Source organism: Orcinus orca, chromosome 11 (genome assembly GCF_937001465.1).
Source record: "Orcinus orca chromosome 11, mOrcOrc1.1, whole genome shotgun sequence".
Taxonomy (NCBI): Eukaryota; Metazoa; Chordata; class Mammalia; order Artiodactyla; family Delphinidae; genus Orcinus; species Orcinus orca.
In genome coordinates, this window is record NC_064569.1 from 83,387,063 (window position 1) to 83,410,485 (window position 23,423).

The following is a 23,423-nucleotide window of genomic DNA, read 5'->3' on the forward strand; positions in this document are numbered from 1 at the left end:
TTGATTGGAGGATCTGCAAAATATTGTGGCCATTTAAAAAAATATATATCACACCATGAGACTTGCTTTGGCTAACAAAATGTGAAAGCCTTGGGAGCAGAAGCTTTAAGAGCCATTGCATGTTCCCCTATATTCTCCTTTCCTTCCTATACAATAGCCAGATACATTTGAGATGGTAGCTGCTCTGTCTGCCTCTGTTCCAGAGAGATCAAGATGAGCAGAGTCTCCATGTCAACCTGCATTGGACATGTGGCTTGAATAAGAAATAAACTTTTGTGATTCGAAGCCAGGCAACAAAGTTGAGGGTTTTTTTATTGCTACAAAATCTGGTCTATCCAAACTAATATGAAAATTGGGCAGGCATTAAAGTGACATTTTAAAAGAATGATTATTTATATGGGAAAGAGTTCATTATATATTATAATTCTATATAAACCAGCAGCCTATAAAGCTGGTATATATTATGTAATCCTAAATTTGTCAAAACAAGCAAGCACACAGACATATATCCTGGAAGGAAATATATCAGAATGTTAACAGTGAGATTACAGGTAATTTTGATTTTCTTCTTTCCTCTCTACCTTTTCTAAATTATCTATAATGAGTTTATATTATCATGGTGGAATATATTATTCTTTCCAATCACTACCCACCCCTCCCTGTCCATTGTCAGGTGATCCACTGTGCCTCCTATGGGAGGATTTTATGTCCTCACCTCATTTGATTTGGTTTTGGTCATGTGACATGCTTTGGCCAATGAAATGTGAGTAAATATGGCATTTACCATGTTGCAGCAGAAGGTCTATGACTCATCTTGAGTTTTGGCCAGTTCTCTTGCTCTTTCCCAGACATGTCCTATGTAGAGGCTGGGTCCTGAAATCAGAAGACAGAACAAGCCCAGGGTATAAGGTAATAGAAAATACATATATTCTCTGCTCCCAGCTCCTATCCCAGAGCTCCTAAAACCCTTGTAATTCCCTTAGTGATAAAAACACTAGGAGTATCTTTTGTTCTAATATTTGGTCTTTGACCCAGGTTCCTGACACTGAGCTCCTAAATTCCTTGGAATTTCCTGGGTAATAGCAATGTATTTTGCTCTAATGAGGTGACTCTTGGTGGGGGGGCTGATCACCAGAAAGACCAAGTCATGATTAGAAGCTTGGGATTTTCAACCCTCCCCTCCACTCTCCAGAGAAGCGAGAGGAGCTGGAAATGGAGTTAATCATTGATTATACCTATGTGATGAAGCCTCCATAAAAATCCTAAAAGTACAGGGTTTGGAGAGCTTCTGCGTTGGTGAACACGTGGAGGTGCTGGGACAGTGGCAGAGAGGGCGGTGAAGCTCCGAGCCCCTTCCCCATACCTTGCCCTATGCATCTCTTCCATCTGGATGTTCATATGTATCCTTTATCATATCCTTTTAGAATAAACTGGTAAACAGTACGGGAGCTGCTTTCCTGAGTTCTGTGAGTTGCTCTAGCACATTAATTGAGCCCGAGGAGGGGGTGGAGGGAATACCTGATCTATGGATGATTGGTCAGCAGCACAGGTGACAACCCGGACTTTTGACTGGCATCCGAAGTGGTGGGGGGAAGGGGTTGTTTTGCGGGACTGAGCCCTTAACCTATAGGATCTGACACTATTTCCAGGAAGACAGTGTCAGAATTGAGTTGAACTGTGGGACATCCAGCTGGTGTTGTAGAACCAGTGGTGCAGGAACACCCCGACCCTCACATCTGGTGTCAAAAGTGTTGTGAGTGTGGCTGTGGTATGATAGTAAAGGGGAGACACACAAGAGGAAGAGTGAGCTTTTCCTACAGGGCCTGGTGAAAGCCACAGCCCACCTCAGCCTCCAGATAGCATGAGGAAGAAATAAACCACTGTTGTAATAAGTCACTGAGACTGAGGTGCAGGGTTTGTTAACAGAGCAAACCTTACAAGAAAATTCCTTGTTTTACTTTAAACGACATACCTAAAAATATGGCCACCTGGGACTCTTAAGTCACCCAATTCTAAGTCCTGCCCATAAAGGATACTGCTGTCTTCTTATTCCCACACCAGACTTTCTTCCTCCCTCCCTTTCAATTACAAGGTGGAATATTACAAAAGCAGGTTGTCCCGAAGTAAACTAGTTCACAGATTCAAAGGCTACCCCAGTCCTCTTATGACGGCTATATGATGGCTATATCCATTTTCTGGGGATGTAACTAGGCTTGTCATATCTTTGGACCCGAGGACAGGTAAAAAAGGAGCTCATCTCTTCCTCAGTAAGAAATACTTTAGCCCTGGTAGAGAGTATGGCATGATTCACAAATCACCAACCAGCACTGAATCCTCATCGTTCCAAATTAAAATAGAATTGTTTCATCCAAAACCTGGCCGGGGATGTCCGTAAGCCACATATAGAGGGGTTGATCATTTACACACAATATACTCATTTATTCAAAGGAAGTGTGGCTTTCTCAGCTTTCTATAAATGATATAATCTTCCTTATGAGTCCAGCCTGCTGAGTCACAAGAAAACTCATGTTTAAGTATCTCAGTATCCCCTCCCTGTCTTCTCCAGAATGCCTGGAAGTAACAAGCGTTTGCTTATTGTGTCGCTGTGGAGGTGGGCAGGTGAAAACTCGGATCCCATGCTGCTCCTTGCATCTTCCCTGTCTTTGAAGAATGATTTCCCTATGTACCTAGTCACTCCTCCCTCTGCTAGCACCTTCTGCAGACAGCTGGGGATAGAATACTCCAGGTCTGCTGTTTATCCATTCGTCAGGGCCTGGAGTCCTCCTAGTTAATTTGCCTCATCTCAGCTCTCTGGGGTTCTGTATCTCTTTGAAGAATGGCTGGGATTTCCATTTGATTGCCAGCTCAGGTGGTCTGCCCTGCAGTCCCCACACTTTGGTCACCCTCTGCTGAGCTTGCCAGCAGCACCATCGACTACCTTCTGTGCCTTTCACTGGACCCTGGGGGGTACTTCTTGATAATCTCCATGCCAGATGGGAACTGGGGACAGCTGGGCTTAGCCATGTCCCATGTGGCAGCCCAGATTGGTAGAGGGGGGACTCTGTTTCATTCCAATTGCTGGCCTTATGCAGAAGAGAAGGATGTGAGCTAGACTTCCGCCCTTGGCCTTGGGTGAAGGTCATGGAAGGAAGTGGGCCACAGCCCAAGGATTGGAAGTGAGGGTTCAGTGGGCTTCTTGAACTGAAGCAAGATTCGCTTCTGCTTCTCCAAGAGCCATGCTTGGGCCATGTTTGGGAGCATATTTCCCATCTGTTTTTCATTCCCCCAGCATAGAATGTGGGAGGCCAGGATCACACAACATTCCCTTCTCATTCCCGGGATGCCGCTAAACTCCCTTCCTTGAATTTTTTGTTCCCATCCATGCCGAATTACTTGAATGGCTCCCAGCACACACCATGCTATTTCATACTTCTGAGCCTTTGCCCGTGCTGTGTTCTCTGCCCAGATTGCCCTTCCAACACCCACTTTTACTCAGTCCCCAAGACACTGCACAGGACTTTTCGTCCAAGATGCTCACTTGCCCCTTGGCAATGTGCATGATGAACTTTTTCAAAGAGATCTGTTGTGTGTGTCTTTATCACAAGAATCTAAGGTGCTGAGGGGATGACGTCTCATCTGAGGCATCTTTATTTTCCTGAGGCACAGAAAAAATGTTCAGTAAATGTTGGTTTAAAAAATTAAGCCTTTGGGCTCCCCTGGTCGCACAGTGGTTAACAATCCACCTGCCAATGCAAGGGACACAGGTTCGATCCCTGGTCTGGGAAGATCCCACATGCCGTGGCGCAACTAAGCCCGTGCACCACAACTACTGAGCCTGTGCTCTAGAGCCCGTGAGCCACAACTACTGAAGCGCGCATGCCCTAGAGCCTGTGCTCCTCAACAAGATAAGCCACCGCCATAAGAAGCCCGCGCACTGCAACGAAAAGTAGCCCCCGCTCACCACAACTAGAGAAAGCCCGCGTGCAGCAACAAAGACCCAATGCAGCCAAAACAAACAAACAGATAAATAAATACATTTTAAAAAATAAAAATTAAACCTTTAGTAAAGAAGACACTGTATCTCTCTGTTTTTCTTACAACTGCATGTGAATCTACAATTATCTCAAAAACAAAACAAAACAACCCAAACCTTAATGAACAGGGCCAGTTATTCTCTAAAGCTCCCTAGTTACCCCTGGGAGAAGATCAGTCTGAAGGAAGTCCAAGGGCTTTATGAAGTTGCCATTTCCAAATGGGGGATGGATGCTACAAACTATTTAGTAGTCAGGTGCCCTGTACCCCACTTGCCCTCAGACCTATCAAGTCCTGAAGGGCTTTGAGTTGAGCACATACAAATTATACCTATTATAAAAAGGAGCCCTTTCACGTAGGTGAATTAGGAAAAGTGGTCTCCTCTAGGCTTTGTAGGTAGACAGTGTCTGTGTGAGGAACGAAAGTACGGCAACCCGCCCTTGGGTACTTGCGCCCACACAGACTGAAAGAGGAGTAAAGGCTAGATTTCACCACCATCCTTCCCCTCAGCCCTGCACTCGTGTGTAAGGCCTCACCTGAACGCAGCTGCCCCCACCTGAGTATTTGCCATCTCACTTCAAAGGGCTGACAGCTATGTTTCTACCCACTTGCTTATGTTGAAACATTCCTTGCGTGTGTAGCAAAAACTTAATTTTTTTGTTAATTTTCTTAAATGAGTCAATGTAAGTAAAGAGTGTGTGGTTCATTCTTCACAAAAATTAGTTCATTCTCCACAAACATCTCCTCCTTTGGGGTTTGTTCCTAGGGGAAGTTTTTGTCAGATACACTCTTTTTCCCCCTGGAGAGTGAAAATAAGGGTCCCCCTCTACACGCAGCCCTCCAGGACTTTGATAATCAGGCAGAAGTACACATTTTCACTAAGACTGTAATCTGCTGCCTGGAGCGGGGGTGCAATTATGGCCTGTCAGAGTCCCCTCTTGCCTTATGTGTCTATAAGTGTATTTGCATCTGTTATTGCCTTTGATTTCTTTTTCACCATGCTGTGAGCTCCTTGTGTGTTCCTCACACCTGCATGCTGTCGTGCCAAAGTGGCACAGACACACATTTTACTGGTGACACGCAGCAAGAAGCAAAGCATGGTTTCCTGAGGAAGCCTCCATGAAGAGAGGCAGGAGAATGCATTGGTACCCTGGGCTGCCACCATCCGACAGAGAGAAGTGTGCTTGATCGACCAAAGCTGAGTGCACGCTGGAAAGGGCTTCAGGGGAAGGAGCCCACTCTGTACTGCTCGACGGATTTATAGGAAAAGCATGGCAGAGAAGATCTGGTGTAGTATGTAATATTGGGCATTTCCTGGTTGAGGAAGCAGTCTTGTTCAAAGGCAGAGCCTCCAGAGCTCAGCCCCTGGCATAAGGCTGTTCTTCCCTCAAGTGAACACAGACCCTCTCAGCCAGCCTCTTGCCAAACTACCGCAAGGGAAGCTGGGGTTGTCTCTCCTCTGGCACCAAGTAGGTAATTGGGCACTCAGTAAGCGTTGAATGAATAGAACTATTATTGTTAGGAGGAAACTCGTGTTGATTTCATCTAAATTTGCTCTCCTCCCACATGCTAGCTATGGCAAGGCCCCTTAGGGGTAGATGATGAGCTGGGCAGGGTTGGGGATTTTCTGTGCCTGCCCACTTCACAGGGAAGGGAGTGGGCCAATTAGCTACAGTGGGTTAGTTTTGCACCTAGATCCCTAGAATGAAAAACAAATTAACTTCTTTTTCTTGCTGGGTAGAAGACACAGCCTCTGGAGAGACATAGGTGCAGAGCAACTAGGTGGCACAGTTTTCTGCTCTGCGTCATGGCTTGGGCAGAGCAGCCCCTACTATGCCCAGAACCTTGTGACCATTCTGGGAGAGGTCTAGTGAGGTACGGCAATAACGTTGTCTCGACCAAAACATCGGGGCACGTGGCAGCCATATGAAAACTGTTCAGTGCTCCTTTGGAGATAAATGAAGGGGGAAAACCCACCAGGATCCATCAGAAAGATGAGTTTCTTATGAGCCCTAAGGCCCCAGCATCCCCAGAAGTTCCAGACCTGCTACTCTGGGCTCAACATGGAGCAGGAAGGGGCTCTGAGGGGGGCAGTGCGTGGGAAGAGCCCACACCACAGAATGGCAGGCTCCCACAGCTGCAGTGACTGCTGGCAGGCCTCAGGGGTGACGGGAGGGGTTGCATCTTTTGAGGTCAGAGATGGCAGGGTTCAGTGTGAGGGATTCTTGCCGCAGCAGGCTGGCAAACACACTCCTGGGGAGGAAGGAGCTGCATTTTCTTCCATGAGCAGCAGGAGGCACTGCAGCTTGAGAAGGAAGAGGATGTGGTTCTGAGCATTGGGCAAGCCTTTTTTTTCTCCCTTAAACTTAAGAGACTCCTAGGGTGGGATGGATCTGTGACCCCCCTTCCCCCCCAGTGATGGTTGGACCCATGGACTTGCCACGACCTTCTCTGCTGAGGGACAATATGGTCCACTTACGGCTACTACTACCACCACTGGGACTTCCCTGGTGGCGCAGTGGTTAAGAATCCACCTGCCAATGCAGGGGACAGAGGTTTGAGCCCTGGTCTGGGAAGATCCCACATGCCATGGAGCAACTAAGCCCATGCGCCACAACTACTGAGCCTGCGCTCTAGAGCCCACGTGCCACAGCTACTGAGCCCATGTGCCACAACTACTGCGCCGTGACAAGAGAAGACACTGCAATAAGAAGCCCATGCACTGCAACGAAGAGTAGCCCTCGCTCACCGCAACTAGGGAAAGCCTGCGTGGAGCAGCGAAGACCCAACACAGCCAAAAATAGAAAAATAACATAAAATAAATAAACTTATACTACCACCACCGCTACTCATGGTTCTTAGCCAGGCACTATGTAAAAGCTGTACAAGGACTTTTCCACTTGACCCTCAAAATAACTCTGTGAGGTAAGTACCACTGCAATTTAGGACTCTGAAGCTTAGTAAGGCCACAAAAATTGTTCAAAATAAAACAGCTTGGGTGGTATAGCCTGGATCCGAACACAGACCATAAGCTTCACCATTAGTCTGTTTTGCATGTGCCTCAAATGTCTCAACAGACAGTAATCTATGCAGCCAAGATATCTTCCTTCAGAAAGTGCCATGTGGCAGGAGTTGCATTTATCCTGTTCATCACTGTGGTCCCAACGCCTAGGCCAGTGCTTGGCCCACAGTCAGTACTAGATATGTATTTGTGGAATGAAAACAGGGATATGGATGTAGCAGGAAACCAGCAGTCTGTCCTGAGACTCTTTCCTAAAGTGAGCTAGGAATCATATTCCTATACCAGGTCAAGGGAAGGAAGCCGTGGACCTCAGGCTATTAATGCTTTTAGTATTTCAGATTCAAAAAAAGCATTGTTTTATGGTCAAAATGAAGTATCCTGACATTCTATCATATCTTATCAGACTCTTCTTTATTCAAAATGTTGTTGGTACTATTACTTAATAAACTGGAGCAAGCAATAAATTCCACTGGTCTACAGAGACTGTGGTTGGGTTCCCAGTACCAAAATGATTTTGATTATTGAGTTGGCATGTACCCCTAAACATTCCTAAATCAGTGGTTGGCAGTGGCAAGATTCTGAGAGAAAAAGAAAAAGAACAGTGCACGCGTGCGTGTGCGCGCAGACACACACACACACACACACACACATACGCACACATCCAGCAGCTTCAAAGCATCTTACACATTAATGGATTCCTTATGGAGTACATGGCTGTAATTGTGAAAGAGGACAAAGAACTAGAAATAACCTTATTTCTTTAAACAAAAAAAATTTTTTAATATTCCTTTGAAAAGTCAATTTTTCTGAAGAGAGTAGGAAAAAAAACCATTCCACATAATGGAACTCTTAAAAATGTGCATCGGCGACACAATAGGAAACCAGAATAAATGTAGGCAAGGCAACCACATGAAGCCAAACACAGAGTGAGTTCATCTGTGCTATAACAGTGGATGGAGATGGAGAAAACAACCAGGGGGAGGGAGAATGCCAACTCATAGTAAGAAGGCCCGGGGTGGGGGCAGGGGTGCAGTAGGGAGAGGAACATTCTAGAATTCAAAACAACAGACTATTCCAATCATATTCTTAAACTCTGTATAATGAAACCTGTTTATATTATCCTTAAATTAATTGTTCGATGTTCACATTTCAGTGTCCTGGCCAGTGACCCACCAGCAATTTCCTTGTTCATAACATTTTCTTTTCTTGGTCCCTTGAAAAAAATAGCGAATGAATTTCTCATTTTGTAAAGCTGCTCTGAAATGTTTCCTTACGTCATGGGGACTGGGAGGTCATCTTGGGACACTGGATGTAATGGGGGGCACTTGGGCCGGGGACCAGGAGGTTTTCTGACTGTGAGGCAACTTCTGATCCCATTAGCTGATGGTTGACTGACATTTTGGAACAAGATTTTGTGAGAGACTGGGGGAAGGAAAAGAAGGAGGATGGGAAGGAGGCACTTAAAAGACTGAACAGGCAGGAATGAGCTGAGTGCTCCCAGATTCGAGGAGAATTTTATTATTGGACACAGATCTGTGGTGAGCTTTTAGCCAGGATCTCAGAGGCCCGGTCTGAGGGGCCTCATATAGGTTTTCTTATCAGCATTTTGCTGACCTCACCAAGTAAACTGTCTCTGTGAGAAAAGACAAGTTAACTTCTCATTTAAAAATTAAGCAGCGTAAGGAGCAGCAGCTACTCAGGGAAAGATTTTTTGTGGCAATGGGAGAAGTACAAGAGAGCAAACCCAACTCCAAGAAAATACTGAAGCCTCTCCTGTGTCGTGTTTGGCAAGTTCCCAAATAGAGGCAATTTTTGGACTCAGAACCCATTGCCTGAAATCCTGGCTGAGTCCCTAGGAGGAGAAAGGCGCTGTAACACATCCGTGTGGCTGACAGGTCTTGGTGCTCCAGCCGGGTGTCAGGCCTGAGCCTCTGAGGTGGGAGAGCCGAGTTCAGGACATTGGACCACCAGAGACCTCCTGGCCCCACGTAATATCAATCAGCGAGAGCTCTCCCAGAGATCTCCGTCTCAATGCAAAGAGCCAGCTCCACCCAACAGCCAGCAAGCTCCAGTGCTGGACGCCCCATGCCAAACAACTAACAAGACAGGAACACAACCCCACCCATTAGCGGAGAGGCTGCCTAAAATCATACTAAGTTCACAGACACCCCCAAACACACCACCGGATGCAGCCCTGCCCACCAGAAAGACAAGATCCAGTCCCACCCACTAGAATATAGGCACCAGTCCCCTCCACCAGGAAGCCTACACAAGCCACTGAACCAACCTCATCCACTGGGGGCAGACACCAAAAACAACGGGAACTACGAACCTGCAGCCTACCACAAACGAAGTAAGTTAAAAAAAATGAGAAGACAGAGAAAAACACAGCAGATGAAGGAGCAAGGTAAAAACCACCAGACCAAACAAGTGAAGAGGAAATAGGCAGCCTACCTGAAAAAGAATTCAGAGTAATGGTAGTAAAGATGATCCAATATCTTGGAAATAGAATGGGGAAAATACAAGAAACATTTAACAAGGACTTAGAAGAACTAAAGAGCAAACAAACAATGATGAACAACACAAAAAATGAAATTAAAAATTCTCTAGAAGGAATCAATAGCAGAATAACTGAGGAAGAAGAATGGATAAGTGACCTGGAAGATAAAATAGTGGAAATAACTACCACAGAGCAGAATAAAGAGAAAAGAATGAAAAGAATTGAGGACAGTCTCAGAGGCTTCTGGGACAACATTAAATGCAGCAACATTCGAATTATAGGGGTCCCAGAGAAGAAGAGAAAAAGAAAGGGTTTGAGGAAACATTTGAAGAGATTATACTCGAAAACTTCCCTAACATGGGAAAGGAAATAGTCAATCAAGTCCAGGAAGCACAGAGAGTCCCATACAGGATAAATCCAAGGAGAAACACACCAAGACATATATTAATCAAACTATCAAAAATCAAATACAAAGAAAAAATATTAAAAGCAGCAAGGGAAAAGCAACAAATAACATACAAGGAAAGCCCTATAAGGTTAACAGCTGATCTTTCAGCAGAAACTTTACAAGCCAAAAGGGAGTGGCAGGACATATTTAAAGTGATGAAAGGGAAAAACCTACAACCAAGATTATTCTGCCCTGCAAGGATCTCATTCAGATTCGATGGAGAAATTAAAACCTTTACAGACAAGCAAAAGTTAAGAGAATTCAGCCCCACCAAACCAGCTTTACAATAAATACTAAAGGAACTTCTCTAGGCAGGAAACACAGGAGGAGGAAAAGACCTACAAAAACAAACCCCAAACAAGAAAATGGTAATAGGAACATACATATTGACAATTACCTTAAATGTAAATGGATTAAATGCTCCAACCAAAAGACACAGACTGGCTAAATGGATACAAAAACAAGACCCATATATGTGTTGTATACAAGAGACCCACTTCAGACCTAGGGACACATACAGACTGAAAGTGAGGGGATGGAAAAAGATATTCCATGCATATGGAAGTCAGAAGAAAGCTGGAGTAGCAATTCTCATATCAGACAAAGTAGACTTTAAAATAAAGACTATAACAAGACACAAAGAAGGACACTACATAATAATCAAGGGATCAATCCAAGAAGAAGATATAACAATTGTAAATATTTATGCACCCAACATAGGAGCACCTCAATACATAAGGTGAATGCTAACAGTCATAAAAGGGGAAATCGACAGTAACACAATCATAGTAGGGGACTTTAACACCCCACTTTCACTAATGGACAGATCATTCAAAATGAAAATAAATAAGGAAACACAAGCTTTAAATGATACATTAAGCAAGATGGACTTAATTGATATTTATAGGACATTCCATCCAAAAACAACAGAATACACTTTCTTCTCAAGTGCTCATGGAACATTCTCCAGCATAGATCATATCTTGGGTCACCAACCAAGCCCTGGTAAATTTAAGAAAAATGAAATCATATCAAGTATGTTTTCTGACTACAATGCTATGAGACTAGCATTTCAGGATCAACTAGCATCAATTACAGGAAAAAAAACTGTAAAAAATACGAACACATGGAGGCTAAACAATAACCAAGAGATTACTGAAGAAATCAATGAGGAAATCAAAAAATACCTAGAAACAAATGACAATGAAAACACGATGACCGAAAACCTATGGGATGCAGCAAAAGCAGTTTAAGAGGGAAGTTTATAGCAATACAATCCTACCTCAAGAAACAAGAAACATCTCAAATAAACAACCTAACCTTACACCTAAAGCAATTAGAGAAAGAAGAACAAAAAAACCCCAAAGTTAGCAGAAGGAAAGAAATCACAAAGATCAGATCAGAAATAAATGAAAAAGAAATAAAGGAAATAATAGTAAAGATCAATAAAACTAAAAGCTGGTTCTTTGAGAAGATAAACAAAATTGATAAACCATTAGTCAGACTCATCAAAAAAAAAAGAAGACTCAAATCAACAGAATTAGAAATGATAAAGAAGTAACAAGTGAAAAAAAAAAAAAGAAGTAACAAGTGACACTGCAGAAATACAAAGGATCATGAGAGATTACTACAATCAACTCTATGCCAATAAAATGGACAACCTGGAAGAAATGGACAAATTCTTAGAAAAGCACAATGTTCTGAGACTGAACCAGAAAGAAATAGAAAATATAAACAGACCAATCACAAGCACTGAAATTGAAACTGTGATTAAAAATCTTCCACCAAAAAAAAGTCCAGCACTAGATGGCTTCACAGGCGAATTCTATCAAACATTTAGAAAACAGCTAACACTTATCCTTCTCAAACTCTTCCAAAATATAGCAGAGGGAGCAACACTCCCAAACTCATTCTGAGGCCACCATCACCCTGATACCAAAACCAGACAAAGATGTCACAAAAAAAGAAAACTACAGCCCAATATCACTGATGAACATACATGCAAAAATCCTCAACAAAATACTAGCAAACAGAATCCAACAGCACATTAAAAGGATCATACACCATGATCAAGTAGGGTTTATCCCAGGAATGCAAAGATTCTTCAATATACGCAAATCAATCAATGTGATACACCATATTAACAAAATTGAAGGATAAAAACCATATGATCATCTCAATAGATGCAGAAAACCCTTTAAACAAAATTCAACACCAATTTATGATAAAAATTCTCCAGAAAGTAGGCATAGAGGGAACCTACCTCAACATAATAAAGGCCATATATGACAAACCCACAGCCAACATCATTCTCAATGGTGAAAAACTGAAACCATTTCCTCTAAGATCAGGCACAAAGTAAGTTTGCCCACTCTCACCACTATTATTCAACATAGTTTTGGAAGTTTTAGCCACAGCAACCAGAGAACAAAAAAAAAATAAAAGGAATCCAAATCAGAAAAGAAGAAGTAAAACTGTCACTGTCTGCAGATGACATGATACTATCTATACATAGAGAATCCTAAAGACGCTACCAGAAAACTACTAGAGCTAATCAATGAGTTCGGTAAAGTAGCAGGATACAAAATTAATGCACAGAACTCTCCTGCATTCCTATACACTAATGATGAAAAATCTGAAAGAGAAATTAAGGAAACACTCCCACTTACCACTGCAACAAAAAGAATAAAATACCTAGGATTAAGCCTACCTAGGGAGACAAAAGACCTGTATGCAGAAAACTATAAGACACTGATGAAAGAAATTAAAGATGATACCAACAGATGGAGAGATATACCATGTTATTGGATTGGAAGAATCAACAGTGTGAAAATGACTTTACTATCCAAAGCAATCTACAGATCCAATGCAATCCCTATCAAAGTACCAATGGCATTTTTCACAGAACTAGAACAAAAAATTTCACAATTGGTATGGAACCACAAATGACCCCGAATAGCGAAAGCAATCTTGAGAAAGAAAAACAGAGCTGGAGGAATCAGGCTCCCTCACTTCAGGCTATACTACAAAGCTACAGTAATCGAGACAGTATGGTACTGGCAAAAAATAGAATTATAGATCAATGGAACATGATAGAAATCCCAGAGATAAACCCACACACATATGGTCACCTTATCTTTGATAAAGGAGGCAGGAATATACAATGGAGAAAAGACAGCCTCTTCAATAAGTGGTGCTGGGAAAACTGGACAGCTATGTGTAAAAGAATGAAATTAGAACAGTCCCTAACACCATACACAAAAATAAACTCAAAATGGATTAAAGACCTAAATGTAAGGCCAGACACTATAAAACTCTTAGAGGAAAACATAGGCAGAACACTCTATGACATAAATCACAGAAAGATCCTTTTTGACCCACCTCCTGGAAAAATGGGAATAAAAACAAAAATAAACAAATGGGAGCTAATGAAACTTAAAAGCTTTTGCACAGCAAAGGAAACCATAAACAAGACGAAAAGACAACCCTCAGAATGGGAGAAAATATTTGTACACGAAGCAACTGACAAAGGATTAATCTCTAAAATATACAAGCAGCTTATGAAGCTCAATATCAAAAAACAAACAACCCAATCCAAAAATGGGCAGAAGACCTAAATAGACATTTCTCCAAAGAAGACATACAGATTGCCAACAAACACATGAAAGAATGCTCAATATCACTAATCATTAGAGAAATGCAAATCAAAACTACAGTGAGGTATCACCTCATACCAGTCAGAATGGCCATCATCAAAAAACCTACAGACAATAAATGCTGGAGACGGTGTGGAGAAAAGGGAACCCTCTTGCAGTGTTGGTGGGAATGTAAATTGATGCAGCCACTATGGAGAACAGTATGGACGTTCCTTAAAAAACTAAAAATAGAACTACCATATGAGCCAGGAATCCCATTACTGGGCATATACCCTGAGAAAACCATAATTCAAAAAGAGTCATGTACCACAATGTTCATTGCAGCACTATTTACAATAGCCAGGACATGGAAACAACCTAAGTGTCCATCGACAGATGAATGGATAAAGAAGATGTGGCACATATACACAATGGAATATTACTCAGCCATAAAAAGAAACCAAATTGAGTTATTTGTAGTGAGGTGGATGGACCTAGAGTCTGTCATACAGAGTGAAGTAAGTCAGAAAGAGAAAAATACTGTATGCTAACACATATATATGGAATCTAAAAAAAAATGGTTCCAATGAACTTAGGCGCAGGACAGGAATAAATACGCAGATGTAGAGAATGGATTAGAAGACGTGGGGAGCAGGAAGGGTAAGCTGGGACAAAACGAGAGAGAGGCATGTACATATATACACTATGAAATGTAAAACAGATAGGTAGTAGGAAGCAGCTGCATAGCTCAGGGAGATCAGCTCGGTGCTTTGTGACCACCTAGCAGCGTGGCATAGGGAGGGTGTGAGGGAGACGCAAGAGGGAGGGGATATGGGGATATATGTATACATATAGCTGATTCACTTTGTTATACAGCAGAAACTAACATAACATTTTAAAGCAATTATACTCCAATAAAGATGTTTAAAAAATTAAGCATTAATGTATACAGGCATAATGGGGCAGCCCTTCCTAGAGGGTTAAAGGTGATATTTTAGAAAAAAAATAAAAGGAAGTACAATTTTACATGCCTGGAAGTTGTTTCTCAGAGATATGACATAAGGTAAAAATAACTAGTATCATGAAAGATTTATCTAGATTTCTTGATGGTAGGTTTGTAATAATTTATTACCGGAAGTACAGGACTTTGGGGGTTGTTTTTAAATTTTCATCAATATTCCTACCAGAAGCAGAATATTGGTTGTATTGAATAGAGTCTGACTGAATGTTTAATTTCTCATTGAAAAAAATAATTATATTTTGAAAGATCTCAGGAAGCCCCTCTGTCCAAGATCTGTAGGAGGGTTAAAAAAAAAAAAAAAAAGAATGGGCTTTGCAGTCAGACAGTACACTTTGAAGCCCAGTTGTACTCCTCTTTGGTCACTCCCAGCTGTGGGACCTTGGGTAAATTACTTAACCTCTCTGAACCTCCACTGAACGGTATAAAGGGTAAAAACATGTGCCTAACAAGGTTTCTGTGACGAGCCAGTGCGATCATATATGTAAAAACCTAGTGTGCAGCCTGGCACATAGTAGGTTACCAATAAATATTAGTACCATTTATTTTCTATATCTTCCTTTTCTCTCCTGCCCCACCACCTCCTGCACTCTGATTCTTGAAATCTTTTAACCAGTGACAGAGCCTCTCCTTGCATGTTTAAAAACAGGGAATTCCCTGGCATTCCAGTGGTTAGGACTCATCCCTGGTCAGGGAACTAAGATCCTGCAAGCCATGTGGTGCAGCAAATAAATAAATAAATAAATAAAATAATGTAGTAATTAGAACATAACATAAATAGATAGCATAACATCACTAAGCACTTTACCATACATTTCATCTTGTTTGATTCTTAAACCAATCCTATGAAATAGGTACTATTATTGACTCCATTTCATAGGGGAAGAAACCAAATCTAGGTTTGGGTTAGATACTATTTCAATGATCTACTGCTATATAACAAACTACCCCAAAACTTAGTGGCTTGAAGCAACAACTATTTTATTATATCTCATGATTCTGAGTTGATTGGGCTCAGCTGGGCAGTTCTTCTGCTCCATGTGATGTTGTCTGCCTATGTCCATATGCATTTATCTGGAGGCTCGACTAGGCTAGAACATCCAAATGGTTTGCTCACAGGGCTGGCAATTGGTGCTGGATGTCAGCTGGGAGCAGAGCTGGGACTGCTCACCAGAGTACATCCATGCTCCTCCATTGCCTCTCCTGGGATGGCAGCTGGACTCCAAGAAGGAGCACTGCAAGAGGAAAAAAATTGAACCTTCCAGTTTGCTTAAGGCCTGGCCTCAGAAGTCTCAGAATGTTACTTCTGCTATGATCTGTTGGTCAAAGCAGTTACAGGCCCAGCAAGATTTAAGAGAAGGGGAAACAAGTTTCACCTCTCAATGGAGGAGTGGCAGGGAGGGAAGAGGTTGATGACAGCCTTGATTGGAGACTATCTGCCACAAATAGTTTGCCCAAAGTCACAGAGCTAGTGGGTGATAGAGTTAACATTCCACATACTCAACCACTAGGTCATACACATACGATTAAATGCCAAAGTCTGTGGAAAACACAGTAAGTGCAATATAATCTCAGAGGAGAGATCAGTACAAAATTAAGAACTCTAAAGACCCTAAACTGAAAAAAGTACCCCTTTTTGTGCCCCTCCTCCCCACGTAATGCAGAATAAATGTTATTTCTTGAAATGTCACAAAGGTTGCATATGCTAAAATAAATTCTTTCTAGATTTTCCATTTCAAAATTCTGGATACATTCACTGAATCTGAGGTTTTCTGTGTGTGTGTGTGTGTGTGTGTGTGTGTGTGTGTGTGTGTGTGTTAAGGTGGGGGGTGACTTACAACTGCTCTGTGCACATACTCAGCCTGCCTGTTGGGTAACTCATGCCTTTGTGGGAGAGGTCACAGAGGCCTCAAGTTGGCAGGGGAAGCTCCAGGGAGAAGCAGAATTTGGCCTGGCTCTGAACCCTGATTAGGACTTTTTTTGGCTGCGTAGCGTCTTCGTTGCTGCACGCGACCTTTTTCTAGTTGTGGTGAGCAGGGGCTACTCTTCGTTGTGGTGCACGGGCTTCTCATTGCGGTGGCTTCTCTTGTTGTGAAACACGGGCTCTAGAGCACAGGCTCAGTAGTTGTAGATCACGGGCTCTAGAGCGCACGCTCAGTAGTTGTGGCACATGGGCTTCAGTAGTTGTGGCATGCGGGCTGTAGAGCACAGGCTCAGTAGTTTTGGAGCCCAGGCTTAGTTGCTCCGTGGCATGTGGGATCTTCCCAGACCAGGGATCGAACCCGAGTCCCCTGCACTGGCAGGTGGATTCTTAACCACTGTGCCACCAGGAAAGTCCTGTGATTAGGATCTGAATAAGAGGAACAGAAGGAGAAAGAAGAGGAAGGGAAAATATGAATAAGACATGAAGCTGGGAATGGACAGCGAGTAGTACTAGGGAGATGGAGGAAGGGACCAGGCTGAAGTAAAAGGGTCTGGATTTGGAAATGGGAGGGCTGATTAGTAATCTGCTTGATGACTGGAGCTAAATTGGCTCCCCATCTTCAGAAGTATCCCAAAGTAGCACTGAGAACCAGATTACAAAGAATGAAGATCTACATGAAACCCAGGTCCAGCTGTGTAAACTCTGTTTTAGCCTTGGCCTTGCTGAAGGCAGATGCCTGGAGAGCCCTGTTGGGGGCTGGGTAGGAAGGATACTGCTTGAGGATCTTCCTAATGGCTGATCCGGGAATATCCGGGCTTACACCACTCTTACTAGCTTCATTTGGAAAGGGATTGACAAGCATAAAGCAAACCCAGACATCATAACCCTTCTTATAGCACTTTCCAGAGAGTTTATTAACCTAAATCTCTCTTATATTACCTATCTATCAGGACTTCCTGGTAAAGGCAAAGACTTGGGGATTTTGAGTCATTCTGAGCAAACACCATCTTCACATTATTTTCCTGCTAAGGTGGTTTCTATCACTTTCATTTGCAAAACCTTTTCTCCTTCTTCATATTTGAAAGAAACCCAGTATGACCTTTGTAATTTTTTTCATGTAAATTACAAATATTTAGAATCCCTGTCAAAGGAATGAAATAAAAGCAGATGTTTTTCGCTTACGCTGGCCCCAAGTAATAGCACATTAGAAAACAGAGAGTATTTTCGAGTCTCGTTAAAAAATATTTCAAGAAAATAAACATTTGTTGAATGCAAACAAGAAGAGGATATGGCATTTTTTAATATGAATGTAGAATTCAGAGCTAAGGAGTCTAAGGCCCAGAGAGACTCAGTGACTTGTGTAAGGTCACAGAGTGAGTTTACAGCCAAGTCAGGATCTGACCTCAGTCCTCTCAAGTCCAGCCTGGTGTGCTTTCTATACCCTATGCGGTAGATTGGTTGCAAAGATGGCCCAGATACTTCATGCCTCCCTGTATCAACATCTTTGCAATTATAACTTAGCAGGTTGTCTCATCGCCTCTGGAATCTGGGCTGCCCTTGTTACTTGCTTTGGTCAATATCACATGTAGTGCAATGGTAGGATGTGGTGGAAGTGATGGTGTGCCACTTTGGAGCCTTGGTCTCAAGAGTTCTTACGTGTTTCCACTTATTCTATTGGAATCTTATTATCACCATAAGGACAAGCCTAGACTAGCCTGTTAGAGAATGAAAAGTCACAGGGGAAGATCCCAGATACTCCAGCTAAAGTCAGACTAGCCAACAACCAGTCAACCAGGACATATGACAGAACATAGCCTAAGCATCAGAGCTCACAGGTGATCATGAATGAGCCTAGCTGAGACCAGAAAAACTACCCAGCTGACTCATTAGCAATAATACATACTTATTTTTTAAGCAGAATCGAGCAAACCTTTTTTTTTTAAAAGGGCTAGATAGTGAATATTATAAGTTAATGAGGCATATGCTCTGTGGTACCTCCCCTCTGTTTACTGTAGTACAAAAAACAGATAAACACATAAGGCAGATAATATGTAAATGAACAGATACAGCCATGTCTAAATAAAACTACATTTACAAAGACAGGCATCTGGCCCACAGGTTGTAGTTTGCAGACCCCTGATTATAAGCCACTGACTTTGGGATGATTTGTTATACAGCAAGAGCTAGCTGATACACTGATTCTGACTTGATATCCCAAACAAAGAAAAGCACCAAACTAACTGCCAAAGAACTTACTTGCAAAGATAAAAGGGAGGAGCAGAAGGGAAATGTCTCCATTTTCTTGAAGTTCACACTTTAACTACCTGTAAAGTCTGTCACAATTTTTCTCATTTGCAGATTGTGTACTGCTGTCAGATAACTGCTATTTCAGTCCTTACAAATAGGGTTTCATGAGGATAGCCAAACTGCTGGGGGACAAAATGGAACCTATTCTGGTTGCAGACTCAGTTTGTAAGCTTCTGATTCTGAATTCCAATCCCAACTGAAACAGAGTTCAGAGACGCCTGGAGAGATTTCAAAGCCATATTTGTCAGCCTCTGCCTATTTCTCCTCATTCTCACCGTCTCTACAGCATTTGGTGCTTCTGACCACACCCTCCTTGAAATCATCTCCTCCTTTGGCTCCCATCATGCCTCTAGCTCATTTATTTCATCTCTGGTCTATCAGCAGGAACTCCCTATTCAGAGTTGTTCTTTTTACATTTCGGTCCTGAGCCACTTTTTCTTTCTGTTCTACACTACTGGGTCTGAGCTGGGGATAGGTATCAGAATTCCCCATGGAACCTATTTAAAACTTGGAAGCATAATGGCCATAATTTGAAAAAGTTCCTCAGGTGACTTGGGTAGCAGTTAGTATTTTTCAAAGATAATCCCCAATATTTCCCATCCGACATGCCCTTCCACAGTGTCACTGTGCTGTTTTCCCCATCAAGAGGTAGAATCTATTTCTCAACCTCTTGAATGTGGTTAGGTCCTGTAAAATGTAATAGAAGTGACACTGCCAGTTCTGGGCATGGCCCTTTACTGACCTGGTAGCCTTAACTCCTGCCTCTTGTAAGAAATGTGATTAGATATCCTGAGACCACCATGACAGGAGAAGCCCAAGCCATATGGAGCAGCTCAAAGTATAAGACCCCATGTGTAGAACACTGAGGCACTCTGTGTAAATAAGGAACCATCTTGAAAGTGGATCCTCTAGGCCCAGCCACTACAGCTAAAACCATGTGGAACAAAACTATCTAGCCTAGTCCTTCCCAGATTCCTGACCTACAAAATCATCAGCAAAATAAATGATTGTGTTAAACCATTAAGTTTGGGGGTAGTTGTTACTCAATAAGAGGTAAATCAGCCAAATCCCCCTCTTCCATGCATACACACAACCCTGTTAAGAACTATTGCCCTAGGACTTCCCTGGTGGTGTAGTGGTTAAGAATTCGCCTGTCAATGCAGGGGACATGGGTTCGAGCCCTGGTCCAGGAAGGTCCCACATGCCGCGGAGCAACTAAGCCCGTGGGCCACAACTACTGAGCCCGTGCTCTAGAGGCCATGAGCCACAACTACTCAGCCTGTGAGCCACAACTACTAAAGCCTGTGTGCCTAGAGCCCGTACTCTGTAACAAGAGAAGCCACCACAATGAGAAGCCCGTGCACCGCAATGAAGAGTAGCCCCTGCTCGCTGCAACTAGAGAAATCCTGTGCACAGCAACGAAGACGCAACGCAGCCAAAAATAAATAAATAAATAATTTTTATTAAAAAGAAAATCACTTCTATAATACCTGCTGTATGCCAGGCAATGAATAAAGACCATAAACACAAAGGCGTGTTATCAGGTCTGTCTTGAGTGGCTTAAAGTTATGGTAGACAGACATATAACAAGATGTATGCTACAAAAGACTTTCACCTCTATCCTTACTTTATTCTTCTCTATTTTAGAGTTGGTTGAAAAAAAAAGAAAAAAATAGATAAAAAGGGAATTCCCTGGCAGGACTTGGCATTCTCACTGTTGGGGCCCCCGGTTCGATTCCTGGCCCAGGGATTAAGATCCCACAAGCCACGCAGCAGAGCCAAAAGAAAAAAGAAAAAAGAAAAAGAAGAAAGAGTTGGTTGACAGTTCTATTTCAGTACAAAATTCTTAGGGGCCAAGGTCATGTCTTATTTATCATAGCCCACAATTAGCACTTGGCTTTGCTCCATATATTCTCGGATAATGGTTATTAGATTTTATCAGATGTACTAGTTATAAAAAGAGCAACCATTTATTGGCCCTTTACATGGAACACTGCTAACATCATGATGTTGGATGGGAAGTACACATGTAGAGCTGTGGCAAAGACTGCTGTGAGTTCACTTTACCCCAGTTCCTTTTCTTACTGGGCACTCAGCTAGACTGCTTTTCCTAGCCTTCCCTGCAGTTAGGTGTGACCATATGACTGAATTCTGGCCAATAAAATGTGGGCAGGAAGTGATATGTATTTAAGCCTGGTCTACAAAAACTTTCTGCTTAATATTCCACTCTTCCAATCTCTCTCTTTTCCTCCTGCAGTTTAATGGAGAAGACTGAAGATCTAGAAGAGGTGGCACTACAAAAAGGAAAGAACCTGGATCCCTGAGATACTATTTGGGGCATCACTGGCTAACCAAGAATACTTGCATTACACTATTGCATGAGTCAGCAATAAACTTTTATTATGTAAAGCTTCTGGAAGTTGAAGACTGCTTATTACAGTTGTCAGTTTGAACTTGCGTAATTCAAGTGCTAAGTTTAATGCAACCTTCCTAGATTGATCATGACTACCTACTTTTCAAAAGAGTATCCAGTAGATTCCAAAATTGCATTTATTATTCTCGTTTAAGTATGAGCTCTCTCATCTCCATGATCAGAAATAATGGCTTGTTCGATCTTTTATTTTTGCAGTCTTCGAAATATATATGAGTGGTAACAAAACCAAAGAGCTAATCAACCTCTCCCAAAATATACTTTAATAAGCCCAGCAAAAACTCTTTGGTGTAGAATACGAAAAGTTCAGGGATCCCTGGGCCTGGTTAGGGCCAGGCTAACCAGGCGGCTGTCTACAGAGGCTGCATAGGATGGGGTGATTGATGTTCAGGCCTGTGAATGCTGGGAAAGAAACAGAGAGGACTAAGCTTTGACTTCCTTGATGCCTTAGAGCCAGTTTGGCACTTGTCACAACTCAGTGATTTGTATTCATGTGACAACCTTACCACTTCCTGTTTTGATCCAAAAAAGGAATTCTAGGAGAGAAATGAGGCCAAAAACTGAAGAAGGCCCAGTGTGTCCTTTTTATCTTCCATTTACTCAACATACATTTACTGTGCACCTATTATGTTCACAACTGTGTGTGTGTGTTTGGAAGGGTGGAATTCAAATAAACATAATAAACAGATCTGCTTCCAGGGAGATGTTTAGACTGATGGGATTTGACAAGGCAAGCAGCTGTTTGAAAGACAGTGTAGAGTAGAGAGTTCATTGACTCTGATGACAGAGACTCAGGTTCAAAATCTGGCATATAATTGGCACAAACAAGAAAAACTGGATAAGTATGGAGGAGGAAAATTACATTGGGCTGGAATGGACAAAATAAGTCATTAATTTTTCTTAATCAAGGCTTCCTTTTAGAACATTTCTCAGTTCTAATCTAATATGGATGCCAAATCTAAATGTCTAATTCACAACCAGGCATCACCAAGAAAGGTACAAATGGAGAGAGGAATTCATTGTTCCAGAAGAGAAGTTCCTGTACTGGATGAAAAATTCACAGCAGGCATTGCTGACTCATATATACACATTTGTGTGTGTGTGTATGTGTGTGTATAATAGGCATGCTACATACGTGAGAGATAAGTCATAAAAATTTTTCACATATCCAGGAACAAAGAGTTATGATATAATTTCTGAAATTACAGAGATCCAGAATTAGAAGAGGATCTTTCAATCCAAACCATTTATCTTACAATTGAGGAGACAGACTCAAATAGGTGAAATGACTTGGTGAAGGCCACACAACTATGAAATCATCAAGCCAGGACTTGACCTGGATTTCTGGCCCAATGCCCTTACCACTAACTCCTTTCTAGTCAAGGCATAAGGAGCTATTATTCCATAACGCCACTGGGTAGAGCTTCCTGGAGGTCTTAGTTCCAGGGAGTGAAGACTTCCCACTGAAAATTTCCCAGTATTATGGACAGAGGTCTGGCTTGAACTAAACTGTATTAAGGGAGTCCACAAGATAGTTAAGCATACTTAAAACAGCCCTCATTTATTGAACACTTGCTATGTGTCAGGCACTGTGCCGAATGCTTTATATATATATATTTATATATGTTTATTTATTTCATTTATTCATTCACTTAAATTTTTATTTGTATGCCAGGAATCTATGCTATGTGCTAGGATCCAATAGTGAAAAGACATACATGGTTCTTGACCTTATGGAACCTCTAGACTTCCGCATAACAGAAATTCCATAAGGTCTGCTTGTTTATTGCATCCATTTACAGGTGATGAAATGGGCCCAGAGAATAACAATGATGGCTACCATATATTGTCCACCTACCCCACACCAAACACTTTTCCAAGCACTCTCTGAGTTAATCTGTACAACAGTTCTACGAGATAAGAAACAGGGGCGTAGGAAGCTGAACGTCTGGTTCAAGGTCACGTAGGTAATAAGCAGTAGAACACGGACTGGAACCAAGGTTGTCTGGTGCCAGTGTCCACGATTTTAACCACTACATTACACTGACCAGTTGGATTCCTGCTATGCATGCTAAAAGATGGTATTATCTGATGTCAAAGTTCTGC

General features: G+C 42.2%; 1 protein-coding gene and 2 long non-coding RNA genes across 3 annotated transcripts in view; 1 reads left to right on the forward strand and 2 right to left on the reverse strand.

The window, feature by feature from the left end:
• DRAM1 (DNA damage regulated autophagy modulator 1) overlaps positions 1–21,436 on the forward strand; it is an 86,822-nt gene extending 65,386 nt beyond the window's left edge. Inside the window, exon 7 of the mRNA XM_033427620.2 lies at positions 21,144–21,436. Within this exon, the coding sequence (XP_033283511.1) occupies positions 21,144–21,161 (18 nt within the window). The 3' untranslated portion in view covers positions 21,162–21,436. The remainder of the gene's footprint in view (positions 1–21,143) is intronic.
• LOC125960514 (uncharacterized) overlaps positions 1–23,423 on the reverse strand; it is a 234,738-nt gene that overhangs the window by 42,344 nt on the left and 168,971 nt on the right. The gene's annotated exons all lie outside the window — the stretch shown is intronic.
• The window catches only part of LOC117201145 (uncharacterized), a 66,487-nt gene that overhangs the window by 20,672 nt on the left and 22,392 nt on the right, over positions 1–23,423 (reverse strand). Inside the window, exon 3 of the long non-coding RNA XR_007470249.1 lies at positions 716–873. This is a non-coding gene — a long non-coding RNA (uncharacterized LOC117201145). The remainder of the gene's footprint in view (positions 1–715; positions 874–23,423) is intronic.